Raw genomic sequence first — 22,051 nt, forward strand, 5'->3', positions numbered from 1 at the left:
CTATTTTCTGCTCTGAACCGCTCAGCTTCTCAGATGAGGCCATTAGCTCATCTCTGAACCGCTCGGCTTCTCAGGATGAGGCCATTAGCTCATCTCTGAACCTCTCGGCTTCTCAGGATGAGGCCATTAGCTCATCTCTGAACCTCTCGGCTTCTCAGGATGAGGCCATTAGCTCATCTCTGAACCGCTCGGCTTCTCAGGATGAGCCATTAGCTCATCTCTGAACCGCTCGGCTTCTCAGGATGAGGGCATTAGCTCATCTCTGAACCTCTCGGCTTCTCAGGATGAGGCCATTAGCTCATCTCTGAACCGCTCGGCTTCTCAGGATGAGGCCATTAGCTCATCTCTGAACCTCTCGGCTTCTCAGGATGAGGCCATTAGCTCATCTCTGAACCTCTCGGCTTCTCAGGATGAGGCCATTAGCTCATCTCTGTGCTTAGTTTATCATCATGATGTCATTGTAGGCTACCGCCATAGCAAATAAATTCTGTTTAAAAAAGGAGAGACGAAAAGAAGAGAGGGAGACGAAAAGAAGAGAGGGAGACGAAAAGAGAGAGGGAGACGAAAGAAGAGAGGGAGACGAAAAGAGGAGAGGAGACGAAAAGAGGGTTACCCGTTAGTCGGAGGCCGTTAGTCTATTTGGGATACAGGCTAAACTATTTATTTATTATTCTAAATATTTTATAGGAGGTGTCTTTTTTGGGGGGTATTTCTTTCCTTGTCTTTATTCACACACAATAAAAACAATCTATCGTAGTCCCGTAATACCATTGACAGCTGTTCCAGATAACAATCCTACAATAGGGAAATGGGAGCTAAAGGTTCATGACTGTACTACAGACTACCTGCCAGAACACCCCGTCCTCTTCACTGTGGCCTGGGGTGGGCTTTACCACACTACAGACTACCTGCCAGAACACCCCGTCCTCTTCACTGTTGCCTGGGGTGGGCTTACACACTACAGACTACCTGCCAGAACACCCCGCCTCTTCACTGTGCCTGGGGTGGGCTTTACCACACTACAGACTACCTGCCAGAACACCCCGTCCTCTTCACTGTGGCCTGGGGTGGGCTTTACCACACTACAGACTACCTGCCAGAACACCCCGTCCTCTTCACTGTTGCCTGGGGTGGGCTTTACCACACTACAGACTACCTGCCAGAACACCCCGTCCTCTTCACTGTTGCCTAGGGTGGGCTTTACCCACTACAGACTACCTGCCAGAACACCCCGCCCTCTTCACTGTTGCCTGGGGTGGCTTTACCACACTACAGACTACCTGCCCGAAACACCCGCCCTCTTCACTGTTGCCTGGGGTGGGCTTTACCACACTACAGACTACCTGCCGACCCCCGCCCTCTTCACTGTTGCCTGGGGTGGGCTTTACCACACTACAGACTACCTGCCAGAACACCCCTCCTTTCACTGTTGCCTGGGGTGGGCTTTACCACACTACAGACTACCTGCCAGAACACCCCGTCCTCTTCACTGTTGCCTGGGGTGGGCTTTACCACACTACAGAGTACACAGACATGGGAACTGTGAAAGACAGAGACAAACATGGTTTATGGATCATACTGTACACAGACATGGGAACTGTGAAAGACAGACATGGAGCCCTTGACTGAAGAGAAGGCCTCTTTTACGGCTGTTCCCAGGAAGATAGATGAGTGTTTATAGCCACTTGACCAAATAGTGGAAAAATAACACTTCACTTTCTGACCCAAAACAGCCACAGCAGATTTCTGTGAGTAAATGACTGAGTTTTCACTCTGTGTGCTTTCTCAGTTTCCTCCCTCACCTTGCCTAGTACCTTGCCATGTAATACGTCTCACCAAGTTGACTTGGTCACCTTCACTAGTACCTCGCTGTCTGTCCTCATTGATACTGTGGTATAGTGACTAGTACCTCACTGTCTGTCCTCATAGATACTGTAGTATAGTGACTAGTACCTCGCTGTCTGTCCTCATTGATACTGTAGTATAGTGACTAGTACCTCCACTGTCTGTCCTCATAGATACTGTGTGTATAGTGACTAGTACCTCGCTGTCTGTCCTCATAGATACTGTTGGTATAGATGGACTAGTACCTCGCTGTCTGTCCTCATAGATACTGTGTATAGTGACTAGTACCTCGCTGTCTGTTCCTCATAGATACTGTAGTATAGTGACTAGTACCTCACTGTCTGTCCTCATTGATACTGTGTATAGTGACTAGTACCTCGCTGTCTGTCCTCATAGATACTGTAGTATAGTGACTAGTACCTCGCTGTCTGTTCCTCATAGATACTGTAGTATAGTGACTAGTACCTCCTGTCTGTCCTCATATACTGTAGTATAGTGACTAGTACCTCCTGTCTGTCCTCATAGATACTGTAGTATAGTGACTAGTACCTCGCTGTCTGTCCTCATAGATACTGTAGTATAGTGACTAGTACCTCGCTGTCTGTCCTCATAGATACTGTAGTATAGTGACTAGTACCTCACTGCTGTCCTCATTGATACTGTAGTATAGTGACTAGTACCTCGCTGTCTGTCCTCATAGATACTGTAGTATAGTGACTAGTACCTCGCTGTCTGTCCTCATAGATACTTAGTATAGTGACTATTCTCTCTCCTGACTCGAACAGTATGACCAAATAGCCGGCCAATCGCTTCAGACACAGGAGCCCAAAAATGCTGGGCTCCCTCTCTCCCCCCTCCGTCTTCCTCCTTCCCTCTCTCTCCTCTCCCTCTCTCCCTCCCTCTCTCCTTCCCCCTCTCTCCTCTCCTCTTCCCCAGAGTGCTGTCTGTTTCTTCTGTTGAAACCTTTTCTCTGGGTCTCAGCTTTACATGTATTACTTCATCCAGGCAGAAGTCCTGTCCTACTTCTGCATACTAAACAGCGCTCGGATACATCACAAATGGCACACTAACCCCTATATAGTACACTACTGTAGGGCACTATATGGGAATTGGGTGTGATTTGTGACGCAGTCACTATTCTCCTCGTTGGGTGTTTCACCCCGTGATGTTCTCTCTGAGCACCAAGTGTTTGTAGTGTAATGCATGTTAAATGTGAGGATGTACTCACACTGCCTTTGCACTGGCAGTGTTACTCCTCTCTCTGACTAAACCTCTTCAAATGAATCCATTGCTGGTGGTTGAGAAAAATACATGTTTTTTTAGGAATCTCATTTCAGATGCTTCTGCGGCAGAGTTCGTTGTGTCGCAACGTCAACCCAGTTCAGTATTTCCATTCTGTACTTTGTGGTGAACCAATAAAACTCATGGTTATTACTTTCAATCAATTCCCTTCAGTCTGACTGGAGTTGAGGATAAATGTCTCGCGGTAGGGTCATAGGGCCGCGCATGAGCGACTCGCGGTAGGGCCGCGCATGAGCGACTCGCGGTAGGCCGCGCATGAGCGACTCGCGTAGGGCCGCGCATGAGCGACTCGCGGTAGGGCCGCGCATGAGCGACTCGCGTAGGGCGCCGCATGAGCGACTCGCGGTAGGCCGCGCGATGAGCGACTCGCGGTAGGGCGGCATGGCGACTCGCGGTAGCCGCGCATGAGCGACTCGCGGTAGCGCGCATGAGTGTAGGACATTGCGGTATATTCCTAGTCCTGGAGAGCGTGTGGGCTTCAGAGGAGGCTGGTGGGAGGAGCAATAGGACGGCAGGCTCATTGTAATGTCTGGAATGGAATCAGTGGAATGGTATCACACATGCAAACAACGTTTGACTCCGTTCCATTGATTCCATTCCATGTGTTGAATCAGGTGTTTTTGTGCTAGACTGGGGAGAAACCCCTTCACACCTAGCTCTCCAGAACCAGACCGCTTACTTCCGGCTCGCCGGTGGTCTCTGGAACCAGACGGCTTACTTCCGGCTCGCCGGTGGTCTCTGGAACCAGACGGCTTACTTCCGGCTCGCCGGTGGTCTCTGGAACCAGACGGCTTACTTCCGGGCTCGCCGGTGGTCTCTGGAACCAGACGGCTTACTTCCGGCTCGCCGGTGGTCTCTGGAACCAGACGCTTACTTCCGGCCCGCGGTGGTCTTTCTGGAACCAGACGCTTAACTTCGGCTCGCCGGTGGTCTCTGGAACCAGACGGCTTACTTCCGGCTCGCCGGTGGTCTCTGGAACCAGACAGTTTACCTCCAAAATATTTGAATGTAGTTGCCAATAGGTGTACTAAGCTACAAGGTCAGGGATATCCTAGACCAGCTCTCCAGAGTCAGGATGTTGGATCAGGAACAACATGGCTTTATGACAGATAAAAATAATTTATCATATAGTAATTGATGATTGATTGATTATTTTGGTCTTATTATGGCCGCCTGCTATATAAGTTTGTGTTAATCTCAATGTCCTCTCCTCCTCCAGGTCAACCAATGAGATCAAGAACCTGCAGTACCTACCTCGGGCCAGYGAGCCTCGTGAGATGCTGTTTGATGACCGGACGCGTGCCCACGCTGACCACATCGGACAGGGCTTCGAGAGGCAGACCACCGCCGCTGTAGGGGTGCTCAAGGCCGTGCGCTGTGGAGAGAGGTGGGTGGTTTTAACACCCGGATATATGATCATGTATTGTCTTTAGATACGTTGCTTGGTATAAATTACTTTAAACTGTAGGCCTATTTTAGGCTGTATTTAGTATCCAACAATCGTCCAACTAATCAGTTACAAGACCGCTGCATAATCTGATTGGAAAAACATGGTTATAATCTCCCTTGTCTCTGTAGTGCGGAGCCCCCTCGCGTTACCAAAGACGTGATCTGTTTCCATGCTGGAGACTTCCCTAACGTAGTCCAGAGGTTACAACTGGACCTGCACGAACCGCCTCTGTCCCAGGTGAGCTGCACCTGTCTTCTACCTTGTTTCTATTAGTTAAAATGGCGGTGGAGACGATGGCTGCTGTTTCATGGGCTCTTAACCAACTGTGCTATTTTGGTAGGGTTTTTTCCCTGCATTTTTTGTAACTTATTTTGTACATAATGTTGCTGCTACCGTCTCTTATGACTGAAAGCTTCTGGAAAACAGAACAGCGATTACTCACTTCGAACTGGATGAAAAACATTTCTTTAATGAGTTTGACTGGTGGAGATGCCTGGTGGAGATGAGAGGTCGACCGATTATGATTTTTCAACACCGATACCGATTATTGGAGGACCAAAAAAAGCCAATACCAATTAATCGGCCAATTAAAAATAAAAAATAAAAAATGTTTTGAATAAATATTTATATATATATTTGTGACAATTACAACAATACTGAATTAACACTTTTATTTTAACTTAATATAATACTTCAAAAAAATCAATTTAGTCTCAAATAAATGAAATATGTTCAATTTGGTTTAAATAATGCAAACACAAAGTGTTGGAGAAGAAAGTAAAAGTGCAATATTTGCCATGTAAAAAAGCTAACGTTTAAGTTCCTTGCTCAGAACATGAGAAAATATGAAAGCTGGTGGTTCCTTTTAACACGAGTCTTCAATATTCCCAGGTAAGAAGTTATATGTTGTAGTTATTTTAGGACTATTTCTCTCTATACCATTTGTATTTCATAGACCTTCATAGACCTGACTATTGGATGTTCTTATAGGTGCTGGCAAACGCACAAAAGTGCTGTTTGAATTAATGCTTACGAGCCTGCTGCTGCCTACCACCGCTGAGTCAGACTGCTCTATCAAATCATAGACTTAATTATAATATAATAACACACAGAAATACGAGCCTTAGTTTCCGTATTTGACCATATTAATGACCTATCATTTCGAAAACAAAACGTTTATTCTTTCAGTGAAATACGGAACCGTTACGTATTTTATCTAACGGGTGGCATCCCTAAGACTAAATATTGCTGTTACATTGCACAACCTTCAATGTTATGTCATAATTATGTAAAATTCTGGCAAATTACTTACGGTCTTTGTTAGGAAGAAATGGTTTTCACAGTTCTCAACGAGCCAGGCAGCCCAAACTGCTGCATATACCCTGACTCTGCTTGAAAGAGAAGTGACACAATTTCCCTAGTTAAAAGAAATTCATGTTAGCAGGCAATATTAACTAAATATGCAGGTTTAAAAATATATATTTGTGTATTGATTTTAGGCGTTGATGTTTATGGTTAGGTACACATTGGTGCAACGACAGTGCTTTTTTCGCGAATGCGCTTGTTAAATAATCACCCGTTTGGCGAAGTAGGCTGTGATTCGATGATAAATTAACAGGCACCGCATCGATTATATGCAACGCAGGACAAGCTAGATAAACTAGTAATATCATCAACCATGTGTAGTTAACTAGTGATTATGTTAAGATTGATTGTTTTTTATAAGATAAGTTTAATGCTAGCTAGCAACTTACCTTGGCTCCTTGCTGCACTTGCGTAACAGGTAGTCAGCCTGCCAYGCAGTCTCCTCGTGGAGTCCAATGTAATTGGCCATAATCGGTGTCCAAAAATGCCGATTACCKATTGTTATGAAAACTTGAAATCGGCCCTAATTAATCGGTCGACCTCTAGTGGAGATGCCTTGTGAGGATCCGCCTTTGCCATCYGTACTACTGGCCAACRTACAATCGCTGGATAATAAATTGGATGAACTAAAAAGCACATATCCTACCACCTGGACATTAAAAACTGTAATATYTTATGTTTCACTGAGTTGTGGCTGAACGACGACATGAATAACATACAGCTGACGAGTTATACWCTGCATCAGCAGGATAGAACATCAGCCTCTGGTAAGACAATGTATATTTGTAAACAATAGCTGGGGCATAATATCTAAGGAAGTCCTGAGGTTTTGCTTGCCTGAAGTAGAGTATCTCATGATAAGCTGTAGACCACACTATCTACCTAGAGAGTTTTATCTGTATTTTTCATAGCTGTYTACATACCACCACAGACCGATGCTGGCACTAAGACCGCACTCAATGAGCTGTATACCGCYATAAGCAAACAGGAAAACRCTMATCCAGAGGCGGCGCTCCTAGTGGCCGGGGAYTTTAATGYWGGGAAACTTAAATCCGTTTTACCAAATTTCTATCAGCATGTTAAATGTGCAACTAGAGGGGAAAAAACTCTAGACCACCTTTACTCCACACACAGAGATGCGTACAAAGCTCTCCCTCGCCCTCCATTTGGCAAATCTGACCATAATTCTATCCTCCTGATTCCTGCTTACAAGCAAAAATGAAAGCAGGAAGCACCAGTGACTCAGTCTATAAAAAAGTGGTCAGATGAAGCAGATGCTAAGCTACAGGACTGTTTTGCTAGCACAGACTGGAATATGTTCCTGGATTCTTCCGGTGGCATTGAGGACACCACATCAGTCACTGGTTTCATTAATAAGTGCATCGATGATGTCATCCCTACAGTGACTGTACCCACATACCCCAACCAGAAGACTCTAACCCTCTAACTCTGACTCTAACCTTGTAAGAAATCCCGCTATGCCCTCTGACGAACCATCAAACAGGCAAAGCGTCAATACAGGACTAAGATTGAATCGTACTACACCATCTCCGACTCTCGTTGGATGAGACAGGGCTTGCAAACTATTACAGACTACAAAGGGAAGCACAGCCGAGAGCTGCCCAGTGACACGAGCCTACCAGACGAGCTAAATTACTTCTATACTCGCTTCGAGGCAAGTAACACTGAAACATGCATGAGAGCATCAGCTGTTCCGGACGACTGTGTGATCACGCTTTCCGCAGCGAGTAAGACCTTTTAAACAGATCAACATTCACAAGGCCGCAGGGCCAGACGGATTACCAGGACGTGTACTACGAGCGCTGACCAACTGTCAAGTGTCTTCACTGACATTTTCAACCTCTCCCTGACTGAGTCTGTAATACCTACATGTTTCAAGCAGACCACCATAGTCCCTGTGCCCAAGAACACTAAGGTAACCTGCCAAAATGAWTACCAATCCGTAGCACTCACCAGAAACCRTAGACCCACTCCAATTTGCGTACCGCCCCAACAGATCCACAGATGATGCAATCTCTATTGCACTYCACACTGCCCTTACCCACCTGGACAAAAGGAACACCTATGTGAGAATGCTATTCATTCTGCGTTCAACACCATMGTGCCCTCAAAGCTCATCACTAAGCTAAGGACCCTGGGACTAAACACCTACCTCTGCAACTGGATCCTGGACTTCCTGACAGACCGCCCCAAGGTGGTAAGGGTAGGTAACAACACATCGGTCATGCTGATCCTCAACATGGGGCCCCTCAGGGGTGCGTGCTCAGTCCCTCCTGTATCCCTGTTCACTCATGGCTGCACGGGTCAGGCACGACTCCAACACCATCATTAAGTTTGCTGATGATACAACAGTGGTCCTGATCACACACAACCATGAGACAGCACATGGGAGGAGTAAGAGACCTGCCCATGTGGTGCCAGGACAAACAAACCTCTCCCTCAACGTGATCAAGACCTAAAGAGATGATTGTGGACTACAGGAAAAGGAGGATCGGGAGCATCCTGACTGGTTGCATCACTGCCTGGTATGGCAACTGCTCGGCCTCCGATCGCAAGCCACCACAGAGGTAGTGCGTATGGCCCAGTACGTAACTGGGGCCAAGCTTCCTGCCATCCAGGACCTCTATACCAGGCGGTGTCAGAGGAAAGCCCTAAAAAATGTCAGACCCGGCCACCCTAGTCAATAGACTGTTCTCTCTGCCACTGCACGGCAAGCGGTACCGGAGCGCCAAGTCTAGTCCAAGAGGCTTCTAAACAGCTTCTACCCCCAAGCCATAAGACTACTGAACATCTAATCAAATGGCTACCCAGACTACGTTGCTTGCCCCCCTCCCCCCTCCTCTTTTACGCTGCTGCTGCTCTGTTATCTATGCACTTTAATAACCTACCCAATGTACATATTACCTCAATTTCCTCGACTAACCGGTGCCCCCGTAGATTAACTCTGTACCGGTACCCCCTGTATATTGCCTCGCTACTGTTATTTTACTGCTGCTCTTTCATTATTAGTTACTTTTATTCTTATTTTTCTAACTGCATTATTGGTTAAGGGCTTGTAAGTAAGCATTTCACTGTAAGATCTACACCTGTTGCATTTGGCGCATGTGACATGACATTTGATTTGATATTGCATGAAACAAGTAGCTACCTTATCCACAGCCCTATGCACTGTAGTGCCACCCTCTGGCTATATGTTGTACTACACTGTGCTGTCTCCAACAGAGACCCTCCAGGAGGGTTCAAGGCTTGTCCTACATTAAAGTGATCATCCAGGAGGGCTCGGGGCTTATCTTCTATTAAAGTGATCCTCCAGGACGGCTCGGGGCTTATCTTCTATTAAAGTGATCCTCCAGGACGGCTCGGGGCTTATCTTCTATTAAAGTGATCCTCCAGGACGGCTCGGGGCCTGTCCTTACATTAACCAGTTAAATGTAATCAAATGTAATCTACGTAATCCCCAAARGTATTGATTTATCATGACAGGGCCAGAAACAATAGCTAGTAATGCTGCATACTCCAAGAAAGGTTCAAATCTCACCTTTATGGTAAAAAATAGTTATAAGTTGCTGAGGTGTSGTCACTTTTGATGACACATGTTCAAGTACACAGTACAAATATAWYGKATTTCCTATTCAACAAAACTGTATGAAAAATATAAATGATTTCTAAATATAGTATAATCAAATGACTAAGATTTCACCTTCCTTATAACTGGGAAAAACATATTTGTATGTTTTAGTGTTGGAGAAAATGAGCATRTTTTCTCTCTTGATCAAACCTTCTGCCTCCATCCATGTGAACGTCTGAGCTCTACCTTGTCTTCCTGAACTCTCATCTCATATTAATATTGTCCGTCTATGACAAAGTTTTTTTGTTTGTTTCAAATCTATGAATTATTTTAGATTACTGGCTATCGACAACTACTATTTTCTGCTGCGCTACGATGTAAGGATTGCAGGCATATGTGGTGTTAGTGGCTGTGATGTAGGGTTCAGCCAGGAGTTGGACAGTCGGAAGAGTGAATGACATCCCAGCTTCAAATGGTGTCAGATTTCACACCCTGCTTCACACAGGCGTCAGATTTCACACCCTGCTTCACACAGGTGTCTGTGAGAAGCAGGGCTACCGCTCAATGCAAGCCATTTCTATCTACGGTGTCCACAGAGCAATTTATAAGCTAAAATGTCAGTCGTAACCAGAACCATGCAGGTCCCCAAAACCTCAGAGGTTTTTAAAGAGACCCTCCAGGAGGGCTCAGGGCCTGTCCTCCATTAAAACGACCCTCCAGGAGGGCTCAGGGCCTGTCCTCCATTAAAACGACCCTCCAAGGAGGGCTTCAGGTCCTGTCCTCCATTAAGAACGACCCTCCAGGAGGGTTCAGGGCCTGTCCTCCATTAAAACGACCCTCCAGGAGGGCTCAGGGCCTGTCCTCCATTAAAGAGACCCTCCAGGACGGCTCAGGGCCTGTCTCCATTAAAACGAACCCTCCAGGAGGGCTCAGGGCCTGTCCTCCATTAAAACGACCCTCAGGAGGGCTCAGGGCCTGTCCTCCATTAAAACGACCTCCAGGAGGGCTCAGGGCCTGTCTCATTAAAACGACCCTCCAGGAGGGCTTCAGGGCCCTGTCCTCCATTAAAACGACCCTCCAGGAGGGCTCAGGGCCTGTCCTCCATTAAAACGACCCTCCAGGAGGGCTCAGGGCCTGTCCTCCAATCAAACGAACCTCCAAGGTTTAGGGTTCAGGGGGGTCTCCCATTGTTCTCTTAAGCTGCATTTTGTTTTAGTTAGGACCAGCTGAGAGGTGATTTCACAGCATCCGTCTGCGTTTGCTTTACAAATGTTTCAAAACCCAGAGCTGGATCCTTCAGACTAGTGATTGAACTACTCCCCTGGCTTAGAACAATATGGGAACAGCTCAAGAGGATCTTTCTTCCTCCAGTGTGTTTGGGGTGAAAAAAATACACATTGGAGAAAATCCCCATGTGTCTATGGTGAGTACCTGTCTAACTCTCTCTCTCCTCAGTGTGTGCAGTGGGTGGACGGATGCTAAGCTGAACCAGCTGAGACGCGAGGGGACCGCTACGCCCGTATCCAGCTGTACGACAACGACATCTACACATCCCTCGTAGTGTGGTCCATCAGTTCAAGACTGTCTCTGGCTGTCTGCAGCCTGGCATGGCACATCCGCTTAAAAACAATACCACGAGAGCCTCCAGCCGAGGAGGAGAGGAAGGTGGACGTGTCGACGCTACGAGTCAAACAGGAGGCGTTTGGGGATGCCTTGATGGGAAGGGACCACAGCTCCTCTCACGGACCCCAAACCCCCCAAGACAGAGACACTGCCCACCCGGAGGTCAAAGTGGATCCTCAACCTGCGGATATAAGGCTGCCCAAGCCCTCTGTCACCTCACCCATCGCCCCCCTACCAGCACCATCGCCCCCCTACCAGCCACCCATCACCCCCCTAACTCCCTCCAAATCATCTTTGCAGGACACCAAGCCCAAATCACATCACCATCATCCCCACTACTACCACCACCACCATCATCATCACTCAGAATCACATCAAACCACTACCACACACTCTTCCTTGTCTTCCTCACTCAAACCTTCCTCCACCTCCACCCCCCCATCCTCGCCCAAACCCAGTCCGTCATCCTCTCGTACCCCCTCTCCCAAATCTAGCCCCACTTCTACACACTCTCCCTCCTTCAAACCCAGCCCGGCTTCCACTCGTACCCCCAGTCCCTCTCTCTCACGCAAACCCTGCCACACCCCTACCCACACCCCTACCCTTACCCACACCCACATCCCTACCCACACCCCTACCCATATTCCTACCCTTACCCCTACCCATATCCCTACCCTTACCCACACCCCTATCCCCTTTTTGACGCCCTCCCCTGCACCCCTTCTATCTTCTTCAAGCCTGGCCTCCAGCCACACAGAGAGCAGGACCCCTACGCCCCAGTTCCGGCCCCAACCCCAGCCCAGACCGGACAAACCCAAGGACAAAGACACTTCTCTTTACCCAAAGGCCCCAGTCACCCCCCCGGAAACACGGCCTCCTGGCCCCCCGCACCACTCCTCCCTCTCCTTTAAACACMACCTGCATGAGCAGCAGCAGAAAGACTGTTTCTACTGATCTTTGTACATAGTGTTTTTAAATGGCTCTTTGGGGTCCTGTTTTAATCCGATCTAAAGGAAGGAGAAGACAGAAATAGAACATGGTATCAACAYGGTGTGTGATGTATTCTAAGGAACACGTAAAGCTCTGTTGGRCTGCATCCTAAATGGCACCCTATTCCCTATATAGGGATCTACTTTGTGACCAGGGCCCATAGGAGAGATCTGTTCAAAAGTAGTGCMCTATATAGGAAATAGGGTACCCTTTAGGATGCACACTTGCTCTGTTCTGTTACCGAATGAATACATTGCAAATGTAACATTCCTCAGTGCCTGTCCATAACTGTGTAGCCTGGTCCCAGATCAGTTTGAATTGTCTTGTCTCATTGTTGACCGTACAGTTGGAGTTGGCTTGGCAAGAACACATAAACGATCTGGGACTCAGGCTAATATCTGTGAACTGTCAAAGCACTTAGGGCCAGAAGCACTGGTACTCTGCAGGTCTGACAAACATACAGGTCCTTAAATAATATATTTTATTTTAGGTTATAGATCGATTATTATTAGAGCTGACATTAACATATATATATTTTTTGTAAGATGATGAGAGAGACATTATTTTAAAGGATTTACTCCAGGCTGTTTTTTGTTCCCCTCAGAGGCTTATTTATATCAAGGAGGCTTTTAGTTTTCATAATTTTGTTTCGATTTTAATTGTCAGCACTTAGTGTAAATAACTTTTTGTAAGGAGAAAACAACTTGTAGTGTGATTTCTACATAAATATGGACCTCTTAATAAAGGGTAACGTTATGAGTGATGTTGTTTGATCATGGGCTACAGTGGACACCAGATACCTCTTAAACCTCTACGGGATCGGTGTCCCTATACCGGGATGGTTGAACTACCTGCATTAATGTAATTAGCATGACTAGAATTTCCCGGGACAGAAAGATTAATTTTTGTTAATCTAACTGCACTGTCCAATTTACAGTAGCTTTTACAGTGAAAAATACCATGCAATTGTTTGAGGAGAGTGCCACAACAAAACACTTATCGCGGCAACTGGTTTGATACATTCACCTCTGAAGGTAAATATTACTTCATTCAGTAATCTTGCTCTGTTTGTCATCCTGAGGGTTCAGAGAGAAAATGTAGAAACTAGGTTCTAACAGTTGTCCCGCTGCTGTCTTCTGGCTCCACCACCCCGCCCGGCCATCTAGATGTGTGAAAGTTGGGTATAAGCTAATGATCCATCATGTATTATTTTTATTATATTTTTTTACCTTTATTACTAGGCAAGTAGTTAGAACAATTCTTATTCAATGACGCTAGAACAGTGGGTTACTGCCTGTTCAGGGCAGAACGACAGATTTGTACCTTGTCAGCTGGGATTCGATCTCGCAACTTTCGGTACTAGTCCCAACGCTCTAACCATAGTGTACGTGCGCCCAGTATGACATTCCTGGGAGTGTCTAACTTTTTATTTTGCATTACCATATAATTATGTATGTTCTCTATAGTTATGTACTTAAATGTATCAATGACCAATTCGGCACATTTGCAACTTGATACAAAATATTGTCCAGTATTGCAATGCTTCACTGGATCAATCTGAAACTTTGCACACTGCTGCCATCTAGTGGCCAACATCTAAATTGCATATATTAGATGATGAGGCCTTTCAAAGATGATGAAACAAAGAAAACAAATTTTTTTTTGGTATTATCTTTTACCAGATCTGTGTTATTCTCCTACATTAATTTCACATTTCCACAAACTTCAGTGTTTTCAAATGGTACCAAGAATCCTTGATTCAGGTCCTGAGCTACAGGCAGTTAGATTTGGGTCATTTTAGGTGAAAATTTTAAAAAAAGGGTCCGATCCTTAAAATAAAGGTTTATGTTATGAGTGATGTTTGATCATGGGGCTCCAATGGACCACAGACATACAGTAGATCAATGGTTCATATCTGACTCAAAGGACTAATCTGATATCATGGCCTTTTTAAACTGATAAGACCATCCTCTTATATTTAACAGGTATCATTTGCAATAGAGACGTGTTGCAGCTCATCAGAACAGGCGATTTCTTTCTGCACAACAGTCTCCAATAAGATGAATGTCTGCGTGGAGACAGTACATGTGTGATCTGCAGAAGCACATTTCAGCAGCATGGATCCACTAGAGCAGGATTACTTTTCTGGCTCTGCTACTTTCTGTCTGTGTGTGTTATGCAAGCCGCCACACACTGCACTCAGAGGCGATGAGCTCAACAGTTCTGGTATGTGAGATTATAGCCGTGGCGCGCTGGGAAATGAACACAAATACACAGGAGAGCTGGGAAACGAAACACAGAGAAGAGCTGCTGATCAGAATGTGCAGTAGCAGTACAAGCCCAACAGAGACCTCGCTAGAAGCTATGACAGACTGTGTGACAGACAATCAGATTAGTGTGATGGGCGAGCCTCAAACTCTTGGTCCAGTCACAGGGTGTGTCCCAAACGGCACCCTGTTCTCTATAGTGCACTACTGTTGACCAGAGCCCCATGGGGCTATCCAAAGAGGGTGTGGCATACAGAAGGACCTGAGGAGAGGGGTTGGGAGGCAGCCCAATGGGAGAGTAGCCCTGACACACAGACTGGCGAGGAAGATGTTTATGCACGCTCTGTGTGTGTGTGTGAATGTCAGGACAAATGTGTCCTTTAAAAAAAGAAATGAAAAGGGCAGGCATGGAGAACATATTTTCAGTCAGTCTCCTTTCAGTGTGAGGGATTCAAAAATCCCCCCCAAATGCATCATGGTTGAGAGAGATATTTTATGTTAGCAGTACACATTTACTGGAATGAGGCTGTTCAGTCTGAGGATGTATAAGAACTTTACAGCTTCCACAAACAGCCCAGTATTAGAACTGCCATTGATTATTGCACTGTCTAGCATTGAACACAAGTAGGCCAACAGTCTACCATGCTGCTACTGCCATCTACCCAATACAGCTGGTAGTACATGGAGACTTGCCTGCTCATCTACTCTGATGCTGGAGTCAACAGCTCATCAGGCACCGTAAACAAAATCAGAGCATGTTTTAGTTTGGAACAATAGTGACATCCATTTATTCACACAATACTGAAAGGAAAATAATAAATAACATGCAGATTGAGGTCAAAATGAACTATATTCAAATGTTGAAAATTAAAAAGGAGACAGTAACACTACAGGTAGATTACATTTAAACTGAATGGCACAAAACACTGAATGGCTTTACATAGTAAGAGCCCCGTCTTCCAAACTCTACCACAATCATTTTTCGTCGTCCCACAAAGTATGAAAGAGTCTACAACACAGCACAAAAGATGCTGACGTCAAGGAWAATGTCTGGAAATCCTTAGCTAGCGATGTGACATTTCTTTGCTAGATTGTATTAGTTTATCTGACATCATATGATCTGTACCATTTACATCCGTCTTATAACCTCCTGAAGGCAMCGTCTCTTATCTGTTCTCTGATTAGCAACACTGTTGGCACGAGAGCAATGCTTGGACAAGGGGATAACACTTCATGTCATAACAAATGAAGGAGAGAGTTTGTGATTTTGCAGACAGCTAAAATATCCACACTAAAGAAGTAGGTTTGTGTGTGTTCCTTCCAGTCTTCTCTGCCTCCTCCTTTCCATTCTCCTCAATCCATCTCTCATGCCTCTCTCCTCTCGGGGAAGATGTTACAGCCCAGCTCCACCATGGCTCCCAGCAACATGCACCACAGAGGAATACACACAAAGGTGAGCTTGATATGGGTAAGCTTCTCCAGCCGGGCGCACAGCGTCAGACAGAAGCCCAGCTTCAGCAGCATGGACGCCAGGTACCAGGCCTTCTTCTTCAGGTCCTGGGAGCCGTTACGAGGTTCGTGGCCCGCTTTACACCTGGCGACCATCTTGACTAGTAACATGAGGAGGAGGATGCCGTCGAAGATCCATACGGGTAGAAAGGTGAGGAACCAGTTCCAGTGGACTTTGCCATCTAGTTTGAGGACGAGCATGATGAGGAAGGCCAGGGTGAAGATCCAGGTGAGGAGGACTCTCTGTGCGAGAGACATTGTGTCTCAGCTATGGTGGCTCCACAGGGACACAGGTAGTACTTCTACAGTGGAAATAGAGGTTACTGGCCCCTGGGAAGAAAGGGTCAGAGAGAATACAGCCATGATGGACCTTTATTGTGCATTCAAAACGGCACACATGAGTTAGCTAGCTGTCTAGATACAGTCAGACCCATACATGTAGAATGTCACTAATGACAAGTTCTTCTGCGAGGCCTTAGATAGCCGTCACAACTGGAACGTTATTTTAACAGTACAGTGGTGTGATCTGCAGAAGCACATTTCAGCAGCATGGATCCACTAGAGCAGGATTACCTTTTGGCCTCTGCTACTTCTGTCTGTGTGTGTTATGCAAGCCGCCCACACACTGCACTCAGAGGCGATGAGCTCAACAGTTCTGGTATGTGAGTCTATATAGGAAATAGGGTACCCTTTAGGATGCACACTTGCTCTGTTCTGTTACCGAATGAATACATTGCAAATGTAACATTCCTCAGTGCCTGTCCATAACTGTGTAGCCTGGTCCCAGATCAGTTTGTATTGTCTTGTCTCATTGTTGACCGTACAGTTGGAGTTGGCTTGGCAAGAACACATAAACTGATCTGGGACTCAGGCTAATATCTGTGAACTGTCAAAGCACTTAGGGCCAGAAGCACTGGTACTCTGCAGGTCTGACAAACATACAGGTCCTTAAATAATATATTTTAGTTTTAGGTTATAGATCGATTATTATTAGAGCTGACATTAACATATATATATTTTTTGTAAGATGATGAGAGACATTATTTTAAAGGATTTACTCCAGGCTGTTTTTTGTTCCCCCTCAGAGGCTTATTTATATCAAGGAGGCTTTTAGTTTTCATAATTTTTGTTCGATTTTAATTGTCAGCACTGTAGTGTAAATAACTTTTTGTAAGGAGAACAACTTGTAGTGTGATTTCTACATAAATATGGACCTCTTAATAAAGGGTAACGTTATGAGTGATGTTGTTTGATCATGGGGCTACAGTGGACACCAGATGGACCTCTTAAACCTCTACGGGATCGGTGTCCCTATACCGGGATGGTTGAACTAACCTGCATTAATGTAATTAGCATGACTAGAATTTCCCGGGACAGAAAGATTAMATTTTTGTTAATCTAACTGCACTGTCCAATTTACAGTAGCTTTTACAGTGAAAAAGTACCATGCAATTGTTTGAGGAGAGTGCACAACAACAAAACACTTATCGCGGCAACTGGTTTGATACATTCACCTCTGAAGGTAAATAATTTACTTMMATTCAGTAATCTTGCTCTGGTTTGTCATCCTGAGGGTTCCAGAGAGAAAATGTAGCATAGTTTGATCAAATCAATTTTTATGTTCAAATGTAGGAACTGGGGTCTACAGTTTGTCCCCGCTGCTGTTTCTGGCTCCACACCCACCCCGCCCGGCCATCTAGATGTGTGAAAGTTGGTGTATAAGCTAATGATCCATCATGTATGATATTCCTGGGAGTGTCTAACATTTAATATTTTGTATTACCATATAATTATTGTATGTTCTCTATAGTTATGTACTTAAATGTATCAATTGACCAATTCGGCACACTTGATACAAAATATTGTCCAGTATTGCAATGCTTCACTGGATCAATCTGAAACTTTGCACACACTGCTGCCATCTAGTGGCCAACATCTAAATTGCAATATATGATGGCCTTTCAAAGATGATGAAACAAAGAAAACAAATGTTTTCTTCTTCGTATTATCTTTTACCAGATCTGTGTTATTCTCCTACATTAATTTCACATTTCCACAAACTTCAGTGTTTTCAAATGGTACCAAGAATCCTTGATTCAGGTCCTGAGCTACAGGCAGTTAGATTTGGGTCATTTTAGGTGAAAATTTWAAAAAAGGGTCCGATCCTTAAAATAAAGGTTTATGTTATGAGKGATGTTTGATCATGKGGCTCCAATGGACCACAGACATACAGTAGATCAATGGTTCATATCTGACTCAAAGGACTAATCTGATATCATGGCCTTTTTAAACTGATAAGACCATCCCTCTTATATTTAACAGGTATCATTTTGCAATAGAGACGTGTTGCAGCTCATCAGAAACAGGCGATTTCTTTCTGCACAACAGTCTCCAATAAGATGAATGTCTGCGTGGAGAAGTGGCCCGTATGGCCCAGACGTAAACTGGGGCCAAGCTTCCTGCCATCCAGGACCTCTATACCAGGCGGTTGTCAGAGAAAGCCCTAAAAAATGTCAGACCCCGGCATCACCTGAGTCATAGAACTGTTCTCTCTGCACTGCACGGCAAGCGGTACCGGAGCGCCAAGTCTAGGTCGCAAGAGGCTTACTAAACAGCTTCTTACCCCCAAGCCATAAGAACTACTGAACATCTAATCAAATTGGCTACCCAGACTACTTGCTTATGTTTACTTATATGCCCCCCTCCCACCCTCCTCTTTTACGCTGCTGCTGCTCTGTTATTCTATGCACTTAATAACTCTACCCTAATGTACATATATACCCTCAATTTCCTCGACTAACCGGTGCCCCCGTAGATTAAACATCTGTACCGGTCCGCTGATATTGCCTCGCTACTGTTATTTTACTGCTGCTCTTTCATTATTAGTTACTTTTATTTTTTATTTTTCTTAACTGCATTATTGGTTAAGGCTGTCAAGTAAGCATTTCACTGTAAGATCTACACCTGTTGCCATTTGGGCGCATGTGACATGACATATTGATTTGATTTGCATGAACAAGGTAGCTACCTATTATCCACAGCCCTTGCACTGTAGTGCCACCCTCTGGCTATATGTTTACTACACTGTTGCTGTTCTCCAACAGAGAGACCCTCCATGGAGGGTTCAGGCTTGTTCCTACATTAAAGTGATCAATCCAGGAGGCTCCGGGCTTATCTTCTATTAAAGTGATCCTCCGGACGGCTTCGGGGCTTATCTTCTATTAAAGGTGATCCTCCAGGACGGCTCGGGGCTTATCTTCTATTAAAGTGATCCTCCAGGACGGCTCGGGCCTCCCCATTACATTAACCAGTTAATGTTAATCAAATTGTAATCTACGTAAACATCCCAAAAAGTAATTGATTTATCATGAACAGGGCCAGAAACAATAGCTAGTAATCTGCATTATCCAAGAAAGGTTCAAATACTCACTTTATGGTAAAAAATAGTTATAAGTTGCTGAGTGTCGTCACTTTTGATGACACTAATGTCAAGTGACACAAGTACAAATATCATCGTATTTCCTATTCAAACAAACTGTATGAAAAAATATAAAATGATTTCTAAATATACGTATAATCAAAATGACTAGATTTCACCTTCCTTATACTGGGAAAAACATATTGTATTTTTAGTGGTTGGAAGAAAAAGAGCATATTTTCTCTTCTTGATCAAACTTTCTGCCTCCATCCATGTTGAACGTCGAGCTAACTTGTGCTTCCCTGACTCTCATCTCTATTAAATATTGTCCGTCTATGCAAAGTTTTTTTGTTTGGTTTCAAAATCTATGACTTATTTTAGATTACTGGCTATCGACAACTTACTTTTTCTGCTGCGCTACGATGTAAGGAGTGCAGGCATACTGTGGGTGTTATGGCTGATGATGTAAGGGGTTTCAGCCAGAGTTGGAAGTCGGAAGAGTGGATGACAATCCAGCTTTCAAATGTGTCAGATTTCACACCCTGCTCTCACACAGGCGTTCAGATTTCACACCCTGCTCTCACACATTGTTGTCTGTGAGAAGCAGGGCTACCGCTGCAATGCAAGCCATTTCTATCTACGGTGTCCACAGAGCAATTTTATAAAGCTAAAAATGTCAAGTCGGTAACCAGAACCATGCAAGGTTCCCCAAAACCTCAGGGTTTTTTAAAAGAGACTCAGGAGGGCTCAGGCCTGTCTCTCCATTAAAAACGACCCTCCAGGAGGGCCTCAGGGCCTGTGCCTCCATTCTAAAACGCCCCTCCATGGGACGGGCTAGGGCCTGTCCTCCATTAAAACGACCCCCCAGGAGGCTCAGGGCCTGTCCTCATTAAAACGACCCTCCAGGAGGGCTCAGGCCTGTCCTCCAACTTAAAACGACCCTCCAAGGGGCTCAGGGCCTGTCCTCCATTAAAACGACCCTCCAGGAGGGCTCAGGGGCCTGTCCTCCCATTAAACAGAACCTCCAGGAGGGCTCAGGGCCTGTCCTCCATTAAAACGACCCTCCAGGAGGGCTCAGGGCCTGTCTTCCATTAGTGTCTCTTAAGCTGCAGTTTTGTTTTTAGTTAGGAGCAGCTGAGAGGTGATTCATAGCATCCGTCTGCGTTTGCTTTACAAATGTTCAAACCAGAGCTGCATCCTTCAGCACTAGTGATTGAAACTACTCCCCTGGCTTAGAACAATATGGGGAACAAGCTCAGTGGATTTTCTCTCCAGTGTGTTTTGAGGTGAAAAAAAGATACTGGGATTTTTCTCAATGTGTGTCTGGTGAGTACACTGTCTAACTCTTCTCTCTCTCTCAGTGTGTGCAGTGGGGTGGACGATGCTAAGCTGAACCAGCTGAAGACCGCGAGGGGATCCGCTACGCCCGTATCCAGCTGTACGACAACGACATCTACTACATCCCTCGTAGTGTGGTCCATCAGTTCAAGACTGTTCTGCTGTCTGCAGCCTGGCATGGCACATCCGCTTAAAACAATACCACCGAGAGCCTCCAGCCGAGGAGGAGAGGAAGGTGGACGTTTCGACGCTACGAGTCAAACAGAAGATGTTTGGGATGCCTTGATGGGAGGGACCACAGCTCCTCTCACGGCGCCAAAACCCCCCAAAGACAGAGACACTGCCCACCCGGAGGTCAAAGTGGAATCTCAACCTGCGGATATAAGGATGCCCAAGCCCTCTGTCACCTCACCCATCGCCCCCCTACCAGCACCCATCACCCCCTAACTCCCTCCAAATCATCTTTGCAGGACACCAAGCCCAAATCAACATCACCATCATCCCCACTACTACCACCACCCACATCATCATCACTCAGAGAATCACATAAACCACTACCACACACTCTTCCTTGTCTTCCTCACTCAAACCTTCCTCACCTCCACCCCCCCATCCTCCGCCCAAACCCAGTCCGTCATCCTCTCTACCCCCTCTCCAAATCTAGCCCCACTTCTACACACTTCTCCCTCCTTCAAACCCAGCCCGGCTTCCATCTCCGTGTACCCCCAGTCCTTCTCCTCACGCAAACCCTGCCACACCTTACCCACACTAATACCCTTACCCACACCCTACCCACACCCCTACCCATATTCCTCCCTATAGCATACATTACCCTACCCATATCCTACCCTTACCCACACCCTAACTCCCCTTTTTGACGCCCTCCTGCACCCCTTCTATCTCTTCAAGCCCTGGCCTCCAGCCACACAGAGAGCAGGACCCCATACGCCCAGTTCCCGGCCCCAACCCCAGCCCAGACCGACAAACCCAAAGGACAAAGACACTTGCTCTTTACCCAAAGGCCCAGTCACCCCCCGGAAAACACGGCCCTGGCCCCCCGCACCACTCCCTCCCTCTCCTTTAAACACCACCTGCGATGAGCAGCAGCAGAAAGACTGTTTCTACTGATCTTTGTACATAGTGTTTTTAAATGGCTCTTTGGGGTCCTGTTTTTAATCCGATCTAAAAGGAAGGAGAAGACAGAAATAGAACATGGTATCAACACGGTGTGTGTGATGTATTCTAAGGAACACGTAAAGCTCTGTTGGGCTGCATCCTAAATGGCACCCTATTCCTATATAGGGATCTACTTTGTGACCAGGGCCCATAGGAGAGATCTGTTCAAAAGTAGTGCC

At 45.8% G+C, this 22,051-nt stretch overlaps 2 protein-coding genes across 2 annotated transcripts in view; one reads left to right on the forward strand and one right to left on the reverse strand.

The window, feature by feature from the left end:
- LOC112070108 (uncharacterized) overlaps positions 1-12,749 on the forward strand; it is a gene marked incomplete at its 5' end in the record, with an annotated part of 19,649 nt that extends 6,900 nt beyond the window's left edge. Inside the window, 7 exon segments of the mRNA XM_024137522.2 lie at positions 4,367-4,534; positions 4,726-4,834; positions 11,007-11,024; positions 11,026-11,056; positions 11,059-11,097; positions 11,100-11,140; positions 11,142-12,749. Of these exon segments, the coding sequence (XP_023993290.2) occupies positions 4,367-4,534; positions 4,726-4,834; positions 11,007-11,024; positions 11,026-11,056; positions 11,059-11,097; positions 11,100-11,140; positions 11,142-12,128 (1,393 nt within the window).
- Positions 12,750-14,910: 2,161 nt separating this feature from the next.
- On the reverse strand, positions 14,911-16,308 carry LOC112070109 (transmembrane protein 60-like). The gene has a single exon (XM_024137523.2). The coding sequence runs from the start codon at positions 16,196-16,198 to the stop codon at positions 15,797-15,799; it is 402 nt and encodes a 133-aa protein (XP_023993291.1). The 5' UTR covers positions 16,199-16,308; the 3' UTR covers positions 14,911-15,796.
- Between the last annotated feature and the right edge of the window lie 5,743 nt (positions 16,309-22,051).

This window comes from Salvelinus sp. IW2-2015, unplaced genomic scaffold (assembly GCF_002910315.2).
Source record: "Salvelinus sp. IW2-2015 unplaced genomic scaffold, ASM291031v2 Un_scaffold1221, whole genome shotgun sequence".
NCBI classification, from domain to species: domain Eukaryota; kingdom Metazoa; phylum Chordata; class Actinopteri; order Salmoniformes; family Salmonidae; genus Salvelinus; species Salvelinus sp. IW2-2015.